At 37.3% G+C, this 23,431-nt stretch overlaps 2 protein-coding genes and 1 long non-coding RNA gene across 6 annotated transcripts in view; 1 reads left to right on the forward strand and 2 right to left on the reverse strand.

The window, feature by feature from the left end:
- LOC136268196 (CLIP-associating protein 2-like) overlaps window positions 1-17,667 on the reverse strand; it is a 161,743-nt gene extending 144,076 nt beyond the window's left edge. The window contains exons 1-2 of the mRNA XM_066063466.1: window positions 17,091-17,667; window positions 16,778-17,031 (exon numbers count right to left, since the gene is read on the reverse strand). Of these exons, the coding sequence (XP_065919538.1) occupies window positions 16,778-16,867 (90 nt within the window). The 5' untranslated portion in view covers window positions 16,868-17,031; window positions 17,091-17,667. The remainder of the gene's footprint in view (window positions 1-16,777; window positions 17,032-17,090) is intronic.
- LOC136268185 (uncharacterized) overlaps window positions 1-23,431 on the forward strand; it is a gene marked incomplete in the record, with an annotated part of 163,046 nt that overhangs the window by 132,195 nt on the left and 7,420 nt on the right.
- On the reverse strand, window positions 18,915-22,904 carry LOC136268199 (uncharacterized). 4 transcript variants are annotated; one of them, XR_010706907.1, is made up of 6 exons: window positions 22,777-22,904; window positions 22,090-22,279; window positions 21,985-22,041; window positions 21,864-21,937; window positions 21,753-21,813; window positions 18,920-19,037 (listed from the first exon to the last, which is right to left on the reverse strand). It is a non-coding gene; the product is annotated as an uncharacterized lncRNA (long non-coding RNA). The 4 variants fall into 4 exon arrangements; XR_010706905.1 differs by having other exon boundaries at window positions 21,864-21,927; window positions 21,973-22,041; XR_010706908.1 differs by lacking the exon at window positions 21,753-21,813 and having other exon boundaries at window positions 18,915-19,037.

The following is a 23,431-nucleotide window of genomic DNA, read 5'->3' on the forward strand; positions in this document are numbered from 1 at the left end:
AAAATCACATTCTAAATATTTTGTTGTTGTTTATAGCCTCTATAACGTTTTAATATACATTGCTCACCTCGTAGAGAACACAATCACGATGGCACCGATCCTCGGGGCGATCTTTAAATAGGATATGTACAAAGATATTCACTCTAGAACAATCTAACTAAGCTAAACTACTGTTAAATACACTTCACTACACAATCGCTAAAAAACTAGAAGTTCTTTGTGCTATACTTCCTCATACCAGCTGTCACACACGAGTAACTGCCCGAATTTATTAGAGTTATATATATATATATGAAGTGTTAGAGCCGAGGTTGGAGCTCTGATGTTGGGAGCTGAAAGCAGTATTATTCTCCGAATTTATTTGAAACACTTTAGGAAATGGTAACAGAGTTATAAGAAAGGTCAGATTATTCCATGCATGCAGGGTAGCTACCTAGGGGGTGGATCGTCTCGGCCAGTTAGCTAGTTGCTCGTGTGTGACAGCTGGTATGAGTAAGTATAGCACAAAGAACTTCTAGTTTTCTAGCGATTGTGTAGTGAAGTGTATTTGATGGTAGTTTAGCTTAGTTAGATTGTTCTAGAGTGAATATCTTTGTACATATCCTATTTAAAGATTGCCCCGAGGATCGGTGCCATCGTGATTGTGTTCTCTACGGGGTGAGGAATGTATATTAAAACATTATAGAGGCTAGAAACAATAACAAAATATTTAGAATGTGATTTTCACTTATTCCGTAATTCTGCTATTCCGTTATTCCACAGAATACAGCCTCCCCTTCTTGACATACAATCCACGCTAACAACCAATAATCACATTAATCATAACCACTAACCTGAAAGTTTAAAAGTTCTCCATCTCATGCGGTTAACCCATTCTTTGTCTTACATTGTATCTCATCCCTAAAAGAAATGCAAAGGAGTACGTGCAATCTCATACACACAATTTACTTCAAACATTATCCTCAGTCATTCGCTAAAACTGCGGTTAACTCCTAGTTCATAAGTCTCGCGATCCGTGTTGCTCGAGGTGTTGGCTACAAACACAGGCAAATTACTGCTTGCCTCTATTGTACTTCAAGTTGGGTGTCAAAAGGCAGCACAGTGGTACTAAAAGTCAGAAAACAGAGGTGACAGCGAATGATCTGAAGGCCACGGCAGGATCAGGCCCGTAGCCAGGGATTTTGAAAGGGGGGTTCTTTTTGACCAAAAGTGGACCTTTACTTGCATGATGATTAATAAAGGTACTTAGACTGGGTGTGCAAAGCACACCCAATCTAGGGGGGTCTGGGGGCATGCCCCCCCAGGAAATTTCTTGAAAATATACACTAAAAGGTTGAATTTAGTGGCATTTCAGTCAATAAAAATAACAATTTTTAGGTAGGCTCAAGACCAGCTATTTGGATGACATCTGGGAAATATCTCTACTGCTACTGTAATTATACCATCTGTGATTATACCATCTGTGTCGATAATATATTGGAATGTCACAGTGAATAAGAATGGGAAAGACTGAGCGCTTTGAAGCATGGATGCTATTCATGGGCTCTGCATGGGAGGAGCATGCCCACCAAACTTTTTATATTATGAAAGTTCTAGTTTAGACAACAAACATGGTTTTGTAAATAAATTAAGTAATTACATACAGATTTTATAAGAAAACGTAATTGTGACTGTTCTATTAGAGTGATTGTTTTATTAGAGTGATTGTTCTATTAGGGTGGTTGACTGCTCTATTAGAGTATCTCGATCTTGCATTGCATTACAAGTACTGAATGAGCCAGCTACTGGGAGCACTTAATTTAGCTTCTTATCAGTGGTGTTTATTAAACTGGAGCTAATGGACTTTGCTACTGAAAATTTGGACTTGTATACTAAAATTGTGGACCTTTTTGCTAAAATTGTGGACCTTTTTACTGAAATTGTGGACCTTTTTCCCAAGAGGGCGGTTCTTCTAAACCCCCCCTGGCTACGGGCCTGAGGATTTTCAGTCGGCAAGCTGCAATCTTTCTCCTCCATTCGTGCGCGCCACCATCACGCTACTTCGACGTTAAACCTGAGCGTTAACTACTCTAGCTGTAGACATAGACTAGACTACCGCTGTCACTGTCAGCCACTTCTTCAAGTTACAACTTCCGTAAACTATACTAAACGAACATTTCCAAGAAGCATTAGCGCAATAATACGTTATTGCAAGTGCGGATATTATAAAGTTACTCTGCCACGTACTCTGCGATAGCGATAACGACTTCAACTAGACTACCTGGTGATAATAGCCAAATAGGTAGACTAGATCTAAGTCACAGTGGCGGCAGTGGCCATGCAGAGCTTCCTGTTCCAGTAATCGCTGGCATGGCAGCTTGACGTCTAGCAGTCTAGCTCGCGAGTTATAGCCATAGTCAGCCTCATTCAGTGGTGCACATTCAAATTCTTGGCTAAATAACTTCCATTGCATACATTAAAAAGTTAACAACTTTACATGTGTTTACTGTGCAATGTAAATATATGGAAAGTTAGAGGGCTTTGAAAGATCGTCTTTCCATGAGTTTCCTGAAACAAGGAAATATACGTAAATCCAATCCGTTTTTGCAGTGAAATTTTCGTGTAAAAATATTTTCGTATGATTTACGTGAATGACTGCTCTATTAGAGTTGTTCGATCTTGTATAAAAATTTTCGTGCAAGAAATTTTCGTACAAATTTTGCATACGAAAATTATTTTACAACGAAAAAAAGCAAATTACGGTAAAACAGTAATAGTCATTATAGTAAAATTTTTGCCATCTGTAAATTTGCTGCAACTATGCTTCAGTCTTGTGATAGCTATATATTTTCTGAGAAAGCATGCCCCCAGAACCCCTAGCTGGAGCATGCTACACATATGCATCCTGAATGTATACATGCATGTACTCCACACACAACCTGCATGCCCGTCAGCCACTGATAATTGCCACACAAGCCAGCCCTCTCTTCATTAATTTACTGTTCTGTTTGGACATTAACAGTATAGTTTGAGCCATAGACTGTAAAGAATTGTACTATATACTTCAAAACACAATGGCAAATTTGTTTAGTGTGTAGCTGATCATTTCTCTCCCTTTCTGTTCTTTCAGATGTAAAAAAAACAACAGATTTTATGCTACTGGCTGTGCATGCCTGACAGCTAATATTATAAAATGCTAAGGAATAATGATTTCTTAATTACTTTATATATAATTGTATACTGTAAACAAGGACCTATTTGTCATAAGCAAGAGGGCTAACCAAAGCCTTATAGGTCTTGCATGGCCTGGGAACCAGAATTGAATTCAAAGCAACACTGGATTTATACCACTACCCTTAAAGTGACACAAACCATGCACTGCCCTTTATCCAGAATTACAGTACGTCTATAGCACTGATACAGAGGCATATATCTAGGATTTCAGAAGGGGGGTGGGGGTGGTGCCAAGGACATATATAATTGGTGAGATACTGGTTGATGCAACTAGTTGCACAGTGTGCAAAGTACACTCAGCATGCAGAGCATACTCTATAGCAGGATCTGGGGAACATGCTCCCACAGGAAATTAGAAATTTGCAAATTTAGCGTTCTGCATGAGATTGAATTTTGGTAATAGTTTGACTGAAAACCGACTGCAGTTTGCATGTGGGATATACATTCCCTCACCAATTATAAGACATGCACACTTCTGCTAAATCTCAAGATAGCTGTACACATGGACGATTTTAATGGAGTCTTCATCTTTACACATTATCGATGTGCATGATTGTACACACTATAATATTTCAGTATCCCTAATAGCTTCATCACAAAATTACATGCTAAAACTTTGTCCTGAAGTGTACATGTATATATGGTAAAGGTTAATATGATACTCAAATTGTACTATCACATACTAGTACATATACAGTAAATTTTAAACTATACAAGCTTCCTACATCACTGAAACAATGTCTATCATGCTGCTGTATACACAGCAGTATATCACATATGCTCAAGCTGTACAAGTACAGTGCTTTCTGAACACTTACCCTATATCTCTAGCGGTATATATAATATTATTGCACGTATGAAACATTAAGAGTAAGCACGCACCAGCCTATAATGCTTTTAATTTTACCTATTATGCTATAATTCTGCAGTGCTAAAAATTTCTAATAATGCTCATAAGCACACGCTCAAAATTTATGCCTTGTAAAATACAGCAGCAGCACGATCAATACCACCAAACGTTGAAAATACAAGTGAAGTAAAAGAACCCATCCATTTCCATAGTTTGATGTTTTGCCCTTTCTGAATGGAGGACAACAATACTTCTGGCTTGCATGGAACTGTTTAAAGTAAATCACAAAATGAATCTTCATTATGAATGGCTATGTGCCTGCTCTATTAGAGTTGTAGTGATTTTTGCATTAATGTTTTACGGTGAACTGATGCATTTCACAGACAAGCTAGGTTTTATAGTTCAACATTATTATTCTACCTATTATATGTTAACATTATGCTTGATGACCTATGTATTAGGCTCAAAATTATGTCAGCATAATAGGCTGTTGTCTATATATATACCTAAAAGGGAAATGTTTATGTAGTTGTACACACTACACAATGACACCATGCAAAGCTACATGTTGGGAGGGAAAAGGTTGCTGGTGAAGGCAGCCACATTACAGAAAATAAGTTTCACCATAAAGGTTATTTACATATAATTATGATCAGCAAGTTTTGACGCAAAAGCTGTGCATATACATGCATCAGTCAGTTATTGCAAGGAGTTAGGCTTCAAAAGAATGTAGATTGACAGATGGCGGCTTGCTGACTGCTTTATTTTGTTAGTTCTATTAAAATTTCTGACTACTCCCTTTTTAATTTTAAACATGGAGCCATTATATGGAGGAGACAATTTTCAGCACTCCAGATATAGTATGTTCACTAGGCCTACGTCAAATATGCCAGCATAATGAAAAGCATAATAGGCTGGAGTGGTATGCCAGCATAATGCTAGCATATTAGGTGGATATTTCAAACTATGGAGCTTAATTCCATGAAAATAGATTAATACTCCAGCCCTAACAGAGCAGTCAGTGGAAACTACAATAGATCATTCAAAATGCATTGTACATAGCACCTTAGATTGATGCTCTCTAATAAAAGTCATTTTATAGTGAAATACTCTAATAGAGTATTCACTGATTAAAATATTCCAAAGAATCCAAGATAATTATAATAAATGTTGCTAACTTATGAGCATAATGCAAGCATAATAGGAACACTGAAAGAGCATAATGAGTGAAACTTTTGGAAATTCCTGAAAGCATTTTGGGCAAAATTTTGAGCATATTTTACTCAGGCGTTGAGCTGGCAATTTTAGAATTTTTGGCCACTTCTTGCTGTAATATAGAGGTTTTCCTCTTTCAGAGGTAAAAATGTATTAACCATATTGGTTGAGACCAAAATTTTTATCATTTTTCTTCTATTGTGTCCTTAATTCGGGGAGTTTGTTAAGAGAGGTTCCACTGTATAGAAGTTTATGAGGTTTACCCTAGACCTTTATACACTAGCAATTTCAAGGCTTTATTTAAAACAACTTTAAAATAATATTACCAAAACATTCAAAAACTGGCAATGCCATCTATATAGTCTGCAACTTTTCTTCAAGATTTTAATTTGAGTTATTTTTCAACCAAAGTTGTGGCTCTCCATTGTAGAATTGCCTAAGTCTTGAAACCTGAGTTTTGTAAAGAGAGTAAACATTTTAGCAAACTATCACAATAAAGGTGAGCAGACATGTGTAGTTTGACTAGTTTGGGAAAGGTGGTATGTACCATATTGTCCATTTTATGACTTCATCATAGGAATACTTCTGCTGACTGCTGACCCATAATCAAATTTTATAACAATGTCTATATAATGAAATCCAGTGGTTTGTACATCCATGCGCTCAGGCCTGCAACCCTTGGGGTTTCAGGTAAATCACTTGGGCCCATGATACAACTATTATTTGTATCCCAGTACAGCTAATTAGCATTATTACTTTTCCGGCCATTGTAATCATGCACACCTTTGGTGTACATACATACTGTGTTACTTGAGGAATTATATTGTCTGGGTCATCACAATAAGCAGACAGCATTTTACTAAGGTGCAAGATATTAGTTAACTTTAATAGGCATATCAATGCTAACAGTGTAATTGTGAATTGTTTCAGCACTGAATCAGCAGCAGATCAAAAGATATAACCCATCCCTCCCTCCCTTCTGGAGATGTTTTTTAATCCTATAAGTTTTGAGAGGTAATTTGTGACTGTTATTGTTATTAGTGCTTTACAGTGACCAGCACTGAAGGTGTGACTTGGTGAGTGGTGTCAACAAGACTCACTAGTCAGTTTCATAGAATAAGGGTGCAGCAGTTATGCTGCATGGAATACAATACTTTTGAAGGCGACTAATTGGGTGGCATTTTGGAGCTACCATGAGCTGATACCTCAAAACTTGTTGATAGAATAACACAACATCTTCCTATTTGTAGGTAATATACTTGACCTGCTAGAAATAGTTTCAAAATCTTTTAATCAAATGTCTAAACATTTTATTGTGATAACATTGTAACTGCATTAGTAAACATGAATAGGGAAATCCTATGGATATTAAGCTCAATAATTAAGCAGTGTTATACTGTTGCATCTTTACAAAGGTTACTGAACATCTTGACAGCTATACACTTTGCTGTATAAACAACAGATATACAAGGTTCAAAATCAGATGTTAGATTGTAACTATACTAAGGCAAACAATTGTAAATTGCTTATTTCCCATCAATAGTCAGGCAAAAAGACCATGCGGGCGGGCAGTTATTATTTATTGTTAAAATTTATTATCTAATATCAAGGATATTAAGGGGAGCCCATTAACTCCTAATTGGCTTTTCTCTCAGATTTAGTGATTTAGTAGAGATGTAAGATTTTGTCACATTGTGATTTTATTGGGATTCATCAAGATTCAAATTTCATAGAAGGTTAGATTCGAAATGTTGCAGACCCCTCATTTTCTCTGAGCATGCAGTACGAATTTTCCATCTGTTCCACACATGTTAATAACAGATTGTCAGATGAGTGGGACTCCTGTTCATTACTGTATCTCGCATACCAATGGCTACTTGAAGAGATCTGCTGCTTGTAATCCGGCCCGAGGTTGGAATGGATTCAAACTATGTAGTTATCCATGCTTTTTGGCACTAAACAACATCAGAAACTTACTACCTTTCTAATAATACACCATGTGCTCACACTAGTACTTATAAACAAAATAATCAGATCATGTGACTATCAAATGCAATAATAAATTTGCAAGCAGCTCTAAAATTACCATGTGGGCGGGTGACAGGAAACAAGGAATCTACAATCGGTGGTGTAATGCTGAATTAATTTTAATGTTATTAGTATGTACTAGAGACACTTCATTGTTATATCAGGAAGGACCTGTGAGTCACCAATCACCATGCATGCAAAACATAATGAATTTGTGGACAATTAATTAATGACCACACTTATCTAATTAATTTAGAAATGAAACTAACATGATTGTCCTGTCTTGGATTTGTGCTGGAATACAGCATGCATACATAATTGTGATAATCATCATGGAGCTAGTACTTTGAAGCTTCAGCTTGACAAAGTGCTTTCACAGCATGATGATACTGCATGTTTGTTCCATGTTGTTATGCACTATGAAGCCTCTTAACTTCAGAGGTGAATTTGTGGGTACATAATTATTTTATAAATCCCTGGCTGGCCATTGTTTAACCGTGGCTGGCTATGGTACATTTTACATGTACCATGCATGGCCTTGATATAGAAATGGTACAATGAACCCTTAGTTACCGAACCCATTTGTTCTCAAACATTGATAAAAGTGTTTAGTGTTTGGATAACTAAAGCCCACACATTTATATAGCTACTGTAAAAGAACATACGCCTGTACTTAAAATGGACAATTAAGTTTCATGTATCCATAAACAAGAGCACGAATAAACAATGGTTGGATAACTGAGGGTCTACTGTACTGCTAGTTTATTTTTATAAAAACACAGCTGAAATTGATTGTGGAAGCAGAGTGCTCATGTGATGAAAACCATACAACCCAATAGCTCATACTAAAAGGCTATCATACTTTGAGGTCTTGGACCTGGAGTGGCAAGAATTAAGAAAATATTTCAGAGGGAATTTGGACCTGAGTCCATTTGGACATGTAAGGACACTTCAGTTCTCAACACTGGAAGGGTCACAAAGAGCCACAAAGTCAAAACCACTAGGCCATCACCACACCAAACTCTCGAGATTAATCATGCATTCTTGGTTTAGGGTCATCACCACACTGATCTCTCCAAATTCTGTTCCCTGTATGGGTTGGGGCTCTTATTATCTTTGAGAAAACCATCATGAATGGGGTCTTATCTTTGAGAAAACCATCATGAATATGATGAAAGTGTACCACTAAAAAACACAGTTTGTGAATCCTTGGACAAACATGCAACCACACATCAGATCCACACAGTACATAGTGTCAGTTAAAAATGTTCTCGTATCTTCTTCAACTGCTCCAATCTATTTCACACAGATATCATATTTTGGATCATCTACTGTGTACTCCTCTGCTAATACCTATGATCCATGATCAATGCTAATCCAAGTGTTTCTGGAGCCAATTTAAATTCATCATTAGCTTACCTTTCCACTGCATCTTTCTCTCTATAGCTGGCTACAAAATGGTGCTGCTCTAGATACATGCATAACTCCAGCAAAAAAGCAAAGGCTCTTTGCTAAGGCAAATATAGTTAACTTGTTGAATTCCAAAAATCTTTCTATTGAAAAATTGCTAGAATTAAAAGCTTTTAAGGAATCTTATGATCCAAAGAAAAAAATATATTAATATCTGGGATTTTGCAAGCCAAACAGTGTTTCAACATACCCACAGTGTATTTGTATCAGAAGAGGTTGTCTGTCTGATTGTGTTTGATGCCAGCTTGGAGTTAGACCAAGTGCCTGAATGTCGCTACCCAGATGATCACACACCACGTAGAACTGTCTTGCAGACAATCTGGAACTAATTAGTTCTCGTGTGAGCAAGCCTATAGCACTTCTGATAAGGATCTTTCTCTCCATCTTCCAACTTTCATTCTTGTTGGTACACATACTGATAAATTGGCCTACAATATTTATATTGCTCATGATGTAGCTTTTGTTAAGTTTTGTCTAATTTTCAAGAGTGAACTCACTGGAAAACCATTTTCTAGACACATTGTGGGATCAAAGCACAACACCATCCATTTATTTTGTTTACAATATTAGCTCGTGATTCTGTAGTTATCAATGCACTCAAACAAAGTGTTATCCAATCGGCTTCCATTACAAGGCAAACTCATCCTACTCGATATGTGGAAGTTGAGAGAAAGTTGATGTTGCTTTCTACTAAGGAAACATATACGTTATAGGAATAGCTGAGCTAGCTAACCTGCCATCAAATGATGAGGAGCTGTTAAGGCTATACCCAATATTTCCATCATAAAGAAGTTCTTCTTCACTATCATAAACTTCCTTCTCTTGCAGACACAATAATTTTTATCTCCTCACTGGATGGCCAAACTACTGACATACATTCTCACAAGCTTGACCTGTCATCCTACTGATCTACCACTGACAGCTTATGCTATAAAGAGACAGAGGGAAGGTCTAATGGAAGAAGAGTTGATAGACTGGAGTGTTGAGCTGTTCAGCAAAAGTCGACTCAAGCTGTTGATTATCGTATTGCAACTGACTTATGTGGTGTACCAGTGGTCGACCTGTTTATCAAATTTCTTTTGATTGTTGACATAGACACTTTCTTTAGCTGGTAAAAACCAAGAAGCTTAGAGAAAAGATTGTTTTTGGTTCCTCATCTCTTACCTTGTAAAAAATCAAGAAGCTTGGAGAAAATATCATTTTTGGTCCCTCATCTCTTACCTTATGAGGAATTACCATGCACCATCTAAGGATTTTTCCTTCAAGTTTTTCTTCTATTTCCCTGGTCACTTTATCGATAACCTTGTTGACTAATTGATTGTCAAATGTGCTCGATGGAACAATGATCATCGCTATATGATCTGTTAAGGTGAGAAGTTGTGTAGTTGTAGTTTATTTGATTAATGATTTGTAATGATTTGGTGTAGGTTGTCATACCAGTAGGTGTGTCTTAACCTTGGACAATATCAAGTGTATGAAGTAAAGCCAGTTGATCAGCATTATTACATAGAATTGACCATCATTCCTGACCCTGCAATGCCTCCAGAGTATGAGGTGGAGTCTCAGGGGCGGATCCAGACTTTTAAAAAGGGGGGTTCCACTCTGGAATTGCAACTTCAGTCTGTAAGTTAAAAACAAAAGAAAACAAAAAAAGGTCATCACCTGCTGACAATAGCTGCCCCTCACCATAGATGCCCTCACCAATTACATTTCCTTATTTATAACTAGATACATAGCTTGCTACACTGTTCCTCAAACAACTACTACTGTGACTGCTCTATTAGAGTATCTCGATTTAACTGCTCTATTAGAGTATCTCGAGTAAGAAAGGCTATTTCAAAAGGGGGGTTCCATGGGAACCCCCCCCCCCCCCTGGATCCGCCCCTGAGTCTTTCAAGGAGAGTAGAGAGCTGATTACAGCAGTCAAAGAGTTCAGTAATGTTCTCATGAAGGAACACATGATAGAAATTGTTGAAGAGTCTCCAGTTGAATGTTTTATCCCTTGTCCTTCTTGTGATGAGTGTCACATCAAACTGGAAACAATGGCCAGCACAGGACATTGTTATTGTCCCATTAAATGGGTTCATTGTGATTTATCTAGATACCACAAAATCTTATCAACTAGATATATACAGTGTAATGTTTGTCACAGAATTTGTAAACAAGGAAGTGATCACACATAGGTGGACCTACCTATTCAACAAGTAACCAAGATACCTACTACACATAATGAGACACTAGGAGGTAGATAGTGTACTTAAGTATTATCTGTAACTGTATTTGTGTAACTATGTATTATATTAAAAACAAAAGAGCAAAGCTATACAGTGGAACCTCTCTTGAAGGACTCTCTGTGTAGCAGGCAACACTGCAAGTATATACATTTAACCTTCTAAAAAGGATATATGGTTTTTGTAGTCTTTATTGACCTCTACAAATACAATTTTACCTCTGGAAAAAGGACTTAGTCTCCCTACAACATTAAATTTTCATCATAATCAGCAGGTTCCAAAGTGTTGGAGACAAAAGGTGGATAGTGCAGTAATATATTAAGCAAAGCTATAGGCTATATGCAAAACCAGCTAAATTGAATGGAGTTTTCCAGGGATAAAATTTCCAACCAGATTTTCAGATCAAGTGGCTCAAAATAACAGACTAGTTTACATTGACAATGAAACTAATTAATAATGTATGCATCCATTAATTTGAAGCTATGTATTTATGGGGGAAAAATCAAGTCACCCACCTGTATATCAATTTTTAATACACATATGCATCTGGTCACAATCAAAAATGAAATTAAAGTTTTTCGCATACTAGCAAACCTTGACCCACCATTGTATTCTAAAGTGTATACGGATACAACTAAAATTGATTATATTATTAGCTATTGTAGATTCTTGTAGTATATCACACTTTTACAATAACTATTATTATGATTACAAGTGGTCCTAGTCAGTCATCTGAAGACAACACTGTTGAGGCAAGTAAGGTCACCACCTACACCTGATATGCAAAGTGAGATGTTTACTATACTGTGGTGTAATATGGTATGAGTGTTGTTATGGAACCTAATATGAGGCGACTGATTAAGATTGTCATCCCCAAGATTGCCTTCATGTGGAAGACTGTTGCAGACTTTCTAGATTATGACATCAGTACTATTGAAATATCAAACATAAACACGGAGCTGATTGTGAGGAGTGTTTGAATGGGTTGTTTAGGTACTGGCTCAGTACTAACCATGGGGTAAAGCCGAAGACCTGGGCTACACTGCTAGAACGACTTACAGAGATTGGCCAGTTGGCTACTGCTACCAGTGACATTGAAAATGAATTAGAAAATTTGGGGATATTGAACAGCTGAATATTACTTTCATGCATTTATATTTACTTTTTATTTTTTCATGAAATAAAACATTCAGGTCAAAAAGCAAGAGTTGATAATTATCCATACGGGATCATCAGATTTTCCATCAATGGTTATCAACAGGAGCTGGCAAGTAGAGGGACACAAACAGACTAAGTTGTAGGTGGTTGGGGAGAGCATGCAGTTTCTCTTGTTAGGCCACATAAACTTAACTATTAGTTTCTCATCCCCGCCAGCATGGTAATTTTTCTTACCTTATTAAGGATTTTTTACATCACTGGTGGCTGAGTGCAGCTATCCAGCACCTTCTAAAGTTGCTACCTTGCTAGAGCAGTCTAAGAAAACTGCATTCTGAGTCATTTCAGCTGGCTAATCTAGCTATTTGGTCAGTTAAAAAATAAAATAAAATCTGCACTGCTATTTTGAGTACAGGAGGATGAGAAACTAATAATTAAGTTTATGTGGCTTTAGTTGCTGAAATTTTTAAGCAGCAAATAATCACTGCTTTTTAGTGTCTCACTGCTGATTTTTGTTTGGGCCTTTGCAAATAATTGTGAAAAAAACCTGTATAAAGGGTTATAGTACCACCAGCAATACAATAATTATTTCTAGAGACGCTTAGTACTCATGAAGACAGTTTGACAGTTGCTTTGACTTTCAGGTAAGTTTGCGTGTAACAAATTAAATGTAGTACTTCAAAAGAAGCATGGCTCCACAAGGGGAAAAGGGCATTTTGCCCCAAATGTCACATCCTGGATCCAAATTACAAAAGGAAAAGATGTACAAACCATAGAGGTGGCTGTTAGCTGCTTGTTTCTTTATATACAGGCCCAGTAATTTCATCCGTAAAGTTCTGTGTGATAATCTAATCAAAAACAGCCAAGCTGTAAAAAGAGTGCGGTCCCCAAAAGACTATGGTGAAAAAAGATGTGAAATCCAAGGTGGCAGCCAAGAAATGGCTGTGATGGTAGGTTAACGGTAAAAATTTTAATAGTGACAATTCAGGTGAATTTTGTGCCAAGATCAAGCGGCACCAAATTCACCTGAATTGTTGTTATTGATTTTTTCTCTTATCTGGGATAAGATATTCATGTTCCTTACCCAAATATCACAATATATTATCAACCAAAGGTATGGCTAACAGTTATACTACCTATAGTCATGTCAATAAACCATCTTGTGATTCCGGCTGATGGACTTACTCATTCAACTACATCACTACCCACACCAAATCAAAGTAGGCTCCCTGTACATCATATATGGTAGTGTAGTTGTATGGAGTTTGTGTAAAGACTATAATGAGGTTACTGAAGGAATTTGTCATTCCCAAGATGGCTGCAAAGTGGAAGGATGTTGCTGACTTTCTTGACTATGATCTCAACACTATTGACATTATAGAAGAGCAGTGCAGAGGTGATTGTGAGAAGTGTTCTGACAAACTATTTAGGGACTGGTTCAGTACTAGCCATGGGGTGGAGCCAAAGACCTGGACTACACTGCTTATGAGGATGAAAAAATTCAGTGTTTGGCTACTGTAACAGCTACTAATGACATTGAACAGGAGCTGGGATTTGTAAACAGTTGAAAATTTTGTGTTTTCTATAACTTTACCATGAGTTTAGAAATGAATACATTTAGTGTAATACTGCAGTAAGGTGGTAATTACAATGAAGGTGTAAAAATGACAAATTTAGAATATATAGGGGGTTGCTGGAAAACAAGAAGGGATCACTGAGGTAAGTTATTTGCAAAAACATAGTAAAATAGGCTCTCAGGATTTCTAAAATATGAATGTCCCCTGGCCAGATCCCCATGACTCAACCACATCTCTGCAGTATGCTTCAAATTTCACTTTGTAAATTTTATTGTCATGGAAAGTCAGCTAGCCCCCTCACTTTTTGACCTGCTCCACCGCTCCTGACTTGCATGGTACAGAACAACCACACAACATAATGCATCATATCAGTGATAGTTTTAGTTAATGTATTCACCTATATGTATGGTACAGGGAAAAATTAGAGTATTTTTGATATGTTGCTACTTTAACCCACTAAGGAAAAACCTGTTTTCGAAGAAAAATGCATCCTACATAAATTTTACGCTCATTTTAATCGCTTGGACAGTCTTCTTGCTTGATAGCGGTATGTTTAGGGAAAAACTATACCTTGATGAATGCCCCAGTGAATACAATGACACAAGTCCCAACTCCGTAGCTATTGCATTCAAGAATTATGATCAATTAAATGTTGTCTATCACTTTAATCCCAAAGCACTTACCAGATAAGGCTGAAACCTTAATAATAGCCCATTGGTTTTTCCCCCTAGACAACAAAGTCATAAAATGAGGATCAAGGAAAATGTAAACAAGTCGCTCATGATCAGCAGGTCACATTTAGGCTTAGAAAGGCATCGACTACCACATACTTCAGAAGAGATCCATATTATATATTCTTTTCTCTGAACAAATTATCATTGAGTGAAATAGCAATTGCAAGCTGCATGCTCCTGTGTGCATATAATTACTGTCTTCTGAGTCTACCATGTACATGTACCCTCATAACATAACATGTAGAACATGCCAAGGAAACATCTTATTGTACAGCTCTTTTAATTAAATATGAAAGCCTTTTAAGCTAAAATTAAACATGATCAGTATCAATACACAGGCAATCTGCAGTCATCAACTTTAATTGTGGGGGTTTGACTTCACACTAAATACAAGGCCAGAAGTTACCATTCAACCACCCATCTCAAGTCATATAGCAGCCTCATACATAGGAATGCTAGCTGAGGCTTAAAACCAAGTCCACAAGGTGGTAGTGTACAGCTATACTTAATGGTGGGCGTAGTGTTTATTAAGTTTGATTTAGCCCATTGTACATTAAATTTTGATATTGCGATTTGGATGTCAAATGCATGAAATAAAATACCCATCTTGCCTTCATTCTTTGAACTAAGGGCTAGTTGTAAAAAAAAAAGCCACTGAATTTGGTTGGTTTGTGTCGATGTAGCTTCCAATTAATAATGACAATTGAATTTACATCCAAATATCCAGTGAATCTCACATCTACTGTGAACATTTTTTAGCACTAGCACTGTTTTACATTCAATAACAGCTGCTTTTCACATGACAATATTTTTAAAGACCTGAGAATGAGGCCTTTTGTGACAATATTCTACTTCACAGTATCTGTTGCCTTGGCAACATACCAGAGCATAGCTGTTGAACTGATATAATCATTTACATTATGGTCAACAGTACAAAAGGAAAAGATGTACAGACCACTAGAGGTGGCCATTAGCTGCTTGTTTCTTAACATACAAGTCCAATTATTTCATCTGTAAAGTTGTGATAATGATGTCACTGTTACCATGGCAGCAGTGAGACTCACCTGAGATGTGGAAAGTTTGGAGAGGTGTGGCTTGAACTCCTCCCCCATGACAGTATGCAAGGAGACCATACAGAAGACACTGGCTTTTCTTACAGCACTCTCAGTATGGGAGATCAGAAGGCCTACAATGATAGAATACATACTGTAGTAAGGACACTTCAAACTTTTCCATGAACCTGACCAGCCCACTGTTTGTGTAAATTGTTGAAATGTTAAATAAATATTTTTATCAGTTAAAGTTTCAGTTGAAATAGCATGAGCATGTATACTATCTAATGACTACAACTTCAATATGGGCTGCTTACTTACAAGTAGATATACTAGTACACTAAAACTTAACATGATAAACAAACAAACATACTTATAAAACATAATTGGTAAACATACTCACAGTTAAACACTAAATTAATTTCAGTTACTCTCTCAACATTAACAGCTTAACAAGTGGATACTTATTTTACAGTATGGTAGTGGGTACTGTATAGAACTAAGGATCACAAAGATTTGTGTTTCCTGTGAAAAAAAATGTATCACTTGAAAACCAGTTCCATCATAATGACTTGGCTGAACATGCTTTCAAAATTCTTCAAACAAAGCAGAAAATGCTTCACTTTTTAATAACTTAGGGTGTAATTATTTTTATAGTAAGTATGGTACCTTGATGCGAGACATGTTGGTTCACCGGTCATACATTATGTTACAAAGAAAAACTTTGATTTGACAAGGAATCACAAAAATAGAAAGCAATGAAACAAGGGTACACTAATTCAGTCATGGCTATACTATTGACAGGCTGTATATGACTGAAGTAAGAATTGAGTGTGTGTTAGTATAGTAGCAGGTGTAGGCGACCTCAAATGTATTTCAAATATTTCCATACACTTGCATAGTACGTCACAACTTTGAGCTCAATAGGAACTAGGAAGTTAATACACAAGGGCCTCACCTTCACCAGTCCTTGTGATAACTCCTTCACTTTCTGCTGAAGGAGATCCTTGCTGCAGTTAGATATCACCTGGGATGTGTGAGTGGGGCTACCAAACAACACCAGTTCACTTTCATTAGCAGTTTGATCACCCTAGTAACATGGGGTGTGGTTCACTCTGCAACATTGGACCAAGCAGCTCTAGAGTTGGGTGGGGCTCCACCAGTGCAGCCAGTGGAGAGATGTTTTCTGCAGTTCTACTCATCTAAACAACACCCAATAAGAGAACTAGCAAACAATCACATCACTACCAACCTCAGCCACTTCATTACAATAAGCATTCAACACTTTCGTGATAGTCATTTCAGTATAATCTTTCAACAGTTCTGGTTTACTCTTTAACATTTCTAACACTTAATGCTAACACTTGTAGTTGACCATTATCACACTGTAGTAATTCTACCAGCTTTAATAATACTGGACTGAAGTTCTGCTCCCAGCTACACATTTCACTTCTCTCTCGTGCTATGCCATGTAGTGTTTGTAGTATTGCAGCTTGTTCCTCACCACTAGGGGATAACACAACCCACTGTCAAAATTTCTATACAACACAAACTACACAACTCACCTTTGAGCACTGTTCAATTGTTTAAGTAACATGATCATAAGTTTCTATGGTAACACAAGTTAAATAATTGTTCATAACAATAAACATGACATGACTTCTGGCTCCGGTGATCCAAAATTGAGGTCAGGTAAGAATGAGAATAGACATGGATTACCATCTTTCCCATTCTTGTAGTATGAGGGACTGTAAAGATCATCTTTTGGTTGTGGTCTACCTGATGCTTCAACTGATTGTGATCTTGGGACTGTTGGCACAACTGTGACAGGATGGTTCCCAAGGGAACTACGAGAGCTACCCCTTCTTATGGCAATAGTTTGACCACTTTGACTTTTCATCATTCTATTACTAGGTGGTCTTAATCCAGTCTCTAGGGGAGTTCCCTTTTGTACAGACCTCATACCAGGATTAGAACTGCTAAATTTCTTGCTTAGACAGGGTGCAGCTGAACTGTATCTGGTGGGTGTAGCTTGCTGGGTGTTTCCCCTTAGATTTCTTGTGGGTGTGGAGCTGATATGTTGATGAGTGTTTCGTTGTGGTGTAGTTGGTCTATTGAGTGTTGATAGGTTGGGACTTTCTGATTGGGATGGGGCAGGCTTTAATAAGAGCATCACTATTCTGTTCACCGTGGTGATCACTTCCTGTTTTGCTGTGGGATCTGGTGTGGGTGGGTGTAGCTGATTTAGTGGTGGAAAGTGGAGGAGTCTTCAATGGTTGTGGCTAATAGATCAGACACTAAATCAAATACTCAACACTTGCTGATGATGGTCTAGAAAGAGCAGGACTGTTGCCTACCTTGGAGGGGCTACCAGCTCTTGATGAACTCGGGGATTCCCCTTCATCACTGCTACCACTAACTGTCTGCATGTAGCTCTTTAATATTTTATCTGTGGCATCCTGTAGTCATGACAACTGAATAAAATCGGTAGCCTAAGTTACTATGGTTACCTGCAGAGGTTGTTGGCATAACATAAGACTGCATTTACAGTAGTTCAAACAATGAAACAATGGCCTCCTTGCTGGTTTTTTTAATCTCTAAGCTATTTGGTTCTAATGTCATCTTCAGTAGAGTACTCAATGCTGGTCTGACATCTGAACTGTTTGAGACTCCATTAAAGGAACTAGCAATAAGAAATACTCCAGCCAAGCAAGCTTAACCTGCTCAACAATTACCTTAATATCCACCAACTACTAAACTCATTACCTCATTGTTCATAGGTTGAGATGGATCTGTCAGAATACGACACATTGCATGGAACTGATCAATGTTGTCCTATAAACATGGTAGTGAGTTGTGTGGTTAAGGGAGCCAGTGTGACAATGTGTATTACCAAAATAATGTACCTGGCAATAATATATGATGTGCAACATATTGAATTAGTCACTATGTGAGTAAAGATAGAACACAATGACTATAACTACCCACTGATTCATACTTACTACATTTGCTTTGTTTGAAAAATAAATTAAGTTGATTAGCTACTTCTAAAAAACCAGGCGCCATTCAGCTAGCTGAAATACATCACCTATGTACTATATCAATGACACCATGGTTAACTTCTGAGCTACTGATGACAGGTTGTCTTCACTTTGTTTGTGGATCAGTCTTAGTAACAAGACAAACAGCCAATCATCAAGATTTTGTGTCTTCAGTTCAACAAATATCATCAGTATATCAAGGAATGAACTGTACACCTGTGTGGGACTGGTTACCATGGATACTGACCAGTGTACACACCTTAGTGTGAGGCTCAGAGAATAATTTGTTACAATGCTCTTGTCTGTAAACATGGCTGCCTAGTAACCACTGCTCCTAACTACAATACACTTACTGGAGATCTCTGGAGCTTTCCAATAGTAACTGTAGTTGAGCAATCCCATCTCTCCTCTCTGACTACTGGAGCATAGTGTAACTAGTTCTCCTAAGTCCGTCATCCAAACATGTTGGTACTGTACAGAAACATACATAGGAGGTGCTAAGGCACAGACCTGCGCATGGGTAAACATTGCTGGTGCTTGGGCAGCGAGCCAGCACCCACCACCAATACAAACTAAACTACATACTTTCTGTCTATTTTAGCACCTTGTTATACAAAATCAAAACTATACCAGCCCAATACTTTCTATCTATTTTAGCGTCTTATGATACTTTCAAAAAGCAAAACTATACCAGTCCAAGATTCCTTCGTCAATCAGTAAAACTTCTATATAATACACAGCATAATGTGATCACATTTTGAAATTTGTGTGGTCAATCATGTGCTACAATTTGTTTTATTACGTCTAATAGTGGACTGATGAAAACAGACCGTTGCCTACCAGGCCAGGCATGGATAGGGCAGAAAAAGCTAGTGTGGTGCCCGTCCTACTAGTGGCATCAGAGACTGAAAGGCTAAGGATGATCACTGTTATATGCAAACTCTCTCAATGCTGGTTACTGATGAAGTGTGCCTAAAGAATTGTAGAGAAGAGTGAAAAAGAAGTTGATACGGGGCTTGAGCTGTGATAAGTCAGTGTGTCATACAAGTAATATTAATAGCTATGTGCACAAACAGCAGTGTAGCAGCTAGCTAGGTATATGTACACACTTTTAAACATTTTGTTAAAAGCAAATGTGTAATAAAGAGTCCACAGAGATGAGCCTGCATTTCTTGCTAAGTAGCTTGCATGATGGGGACAGTCACTGAAAGCTAGCTACACCCCTGAACGTACACAACAAATGCTTCCTGGAGTAGTTTAGCATTCACATAAAAACCTTAAATATTTAGCATACAAATAACAGTTATGTACATTGTAGCAGCTCTACCTATTAACTAAACTACAAAACAAGCACAAATGCTCTTGTAGTGTCCCATGCCTGGGTCAGCAGAAAATAGTGGCCATATATTACTAGTATAACAATGAAGTAGGGTTATTAATAAGTAGTGAAACAAGAGATATGATGGTATTGGTATGTGGTAAATTCTTTGTTACCAGTACTCACTATAAATTGTTCCATTCAATATTCCAAAGTAAAGAATTCCATGCAATATACAGTACCTATCTATGTTGTAATAGCATCATTCATACTTGGTTCACTACATTTTATTGCTTGGATCCCTATTTCATTTAACTATTCGATAACATTATAGTTATAGCATATCTAGGAAATACATGCGTGACTGTTCTATTAGAATATCTGTTTTATCAGAGCATCTAAATTGTGCTGCTTCTTTAAAATTCTGTTAAAGGTATCCTACATGATAAATCATTAATAGCTGAGGTTGCAGTTTTTATACAGCAAGTATAAGGAAAAATTAGGGAATTTACACTAGTATACCTGCAGGTGTAGGCGAGGTGTCGGCTGTTTATAGTGACAAACTGGATACAATTCTTCAAGTACCACATATAGTCAAAAGTCTATTTTATGAAGCAATACTACATTTTCAAATGTGGGAGTGTTGCAGAATGACATCAAGCCTAATGCTAAGAAGACCACCATCATTTTTGATTCTCCTATATTATTTAGACACCTAGTCACAATTTTTTACAAACAAATCGCATACTCTGTGGCAAAATTGCAGTTACAGAGGCCATTGTCTGAATAACTAAGACATGCATTGCTAGTGAATAAACACTCCTCAGAAGTGATGCAATAATCACCTGGGCTCTGCCTTGCTGATATCTGCTGAGGTTGAGGTGATTATTACATCATTCCTTCTGGTTGTTTATCTACTGAAGAATCCTAGCACTGCATGACTTCCCTACAGGTACTGTACCTGCTGTGGCTTTACGGACTAAAGAAGGAGCAGTCCTTTAGCGACAAATATATGTACATAAATTAGTACCTAAAGATGGAGAATTAAATTACATGTAGCAAAAGCAGATAAAGTTTCAATTGAAAATGTGATGTGGTTGAATAAACACCTAATGTGTACATATGAAGTACTTTATGACTAATTTCTAGGCTACAGATGGCTGTGTATTTCATAATAAAAGCAAGCTTATGGTTGGCAACAAAATATGCTGCTTTTTCAGATGGTCCCTATCTTTACAACATCGTGCAAACATTTCTTCTTGGCAGCTCACCAGTTTAGCAGTAACAAAACATAGCATGATGATATTGATCACTATAAGTGTGATCTCTGATGTTAACAGAGTCCACACCGACTACCATTTTTTCACGATAGAGTTGTATGGAATGGATTCTAAACTTCAGAATTTATAGTACGGCAATCGCACGATATCACATGATAGCATATGGCCTAATAGCGGTACTTACAATCTTTAATTGTGCCACCCCAGGAATAGGGTCTGCAGTTATTTCACAATTAAGGCTAGTCATATATTAGCTCATAGAATGGTTTTTGAAATAACTGAGCTGTAGCTGCATGCAGAAGACCACCAATAATAACAAGAACCGTCATGATTCTAGTTTATTAATTTCATGAGTATTTACAAATATATTTCTATTGATACAATTGGGACAGCCATATATGGCTGAATATAGCAGCAAATCGTTGGTGAATGGTCAAAATCCTATTAGCTTGGAAATGGCCAATTGCTGACCATTATTTCTAGCAATGGGTTATGAACTCAAATCTAAAATTTGTACATCTCCCCCACCCCCTCCCCATAAGTGTACCCACTAGTCACACAGTTCAATATGTAGAAGATTAGACATACTTGTTAACAGTGAAGGACAGCACTCATAATATATGAGGCATTAGTTAATTCAATACAGCCTCTAACACAACATGTGACATAACACACTGGCACAATAACACACTATTATACCTTGAGAACCAGCAATGGCAGGTTGTTTCTCATCACCACAGTCATTCCCTTAGTGATGGTAACACTACATAAATCTGTTAGAAGCTAGGATGAGGAGACATTCTGTTACCTGCTACAATACTTTGTCTGAATTTTTCTTTCATTTTCTGTGATAACGATTTATTGCACTCAGCACCACCTAGAGTAGTGTCATAATGGGAGGATAGTGAACAGTCATATGAGTCACCTTGTATTTGCCACTGTTAGCCCAGAGACTTAGTTCTGCTATAAATCATTCCAGATCTTGTAACTTGCGAGGGTATTGTTCTTTGGGGTGATTCATTGCAACTGGTCCACTCTGCTGTCTGTAGCCATTGTACAAGATAGCTGTCTAGTAAGCAGTTCTCCTAGCAACAGATCACTTACTAGAGGTTCTCCTATAGTAACAGTACATACAGTAGCTGAACAATCTTATGCTTCCTTTGTCTCTGAATTCCCCCATAAATCCCTCACTCTGTCAAAATCCTCTAAATCAATAAAAAGTAAATCTTATCCTTTAGTTCAGTCACTTTGTCCATGGCATTTATACACTCCAAACAAGTTTTACATGATTTTGGTAGAGGTGGACTTGGTACCAAAGTAATAACTACATAGCTTTTTCCTGAGCATATCAGCTGTGCTGTCTGCTCAGTAAGTAACAATAATAATAATAATATTCTAACCCAAGACTCATGCTTGGCTATAAAACATACCTTGGACCAGGACTTAAGCAATATTTTTAGAGGGAATCCCTTTGGACCCCTGTATCAGTTCTCAACACTGGAAGATCAAACCACATTTAAAAACAAAAAAATCGACTCGAAAAAGTTATATAATCTCACCCGGCACACTGTTTTCTCCATATATATATATATATTTGATTAAAAAAGCTCACCAAGGAACACGAGTTCTCTGCTTGGTCTACTTTTGAATCTCGTCCTTCTCAGCAGTCATCAAGGCAGGCCAATTTTTTTTTTGGGCCCACTTCTGACTTAGAAAATTTTTCTCGTTTGGTGAACTTACCGTTTTTGTTTGTTTTACGTAAAGTCACATTACTCAGGGGGTTGGTGAATCTCGGGGACAAAACCCTCGAACCAACCCAGCTGGGTTCCTCGGGGTTCTTCTTCTCAAGTGATGTAGCGAAGTCAAGGAGCGAATTATACAGGCAACTAGTCTTACTACAGTAGGTGAAGATTTCCTTTGCCAACTCACAACACAACTCACAACACACGAGATGACTGAAACAGATTCGCCCATATCAAAACATGCTATTGGGATTTGTAAAGTCAGAATTGCAAAAATGGCAAAATCAAATTTACAGCCAGTAATCATTTTATCAGCAATATTGTACATTACCAGTGTCCTTTGTTTGTTTTCTGCCCTTAGATCATGAAATGGACTGATTAAACACTGATTTTTTTCAAAGATTTCAGGATGGATGGATCACTTTTTCAGTTTCTCCAATACAAACTCCATACATTTTACATCATTTTGTATATTCAATAATTGCAAGCACTAGACACGATCAAATACCATAAAACTTAATATCA

This window comes from Dysidea avara, chromosome 10 (genome assembly GCF_963678975.1).
Source record: "Dysidea avara chromosome 10, odDysAvar1.4, whole genome shotgun sequence".
NCBI classification, from domain to species: domain Eukaryota; kingdom Metazoa; phylum Porifera; class Demospongiae; order Dictyoceratida; family Dysideidae; genus Dysidea; species Dysidea avara.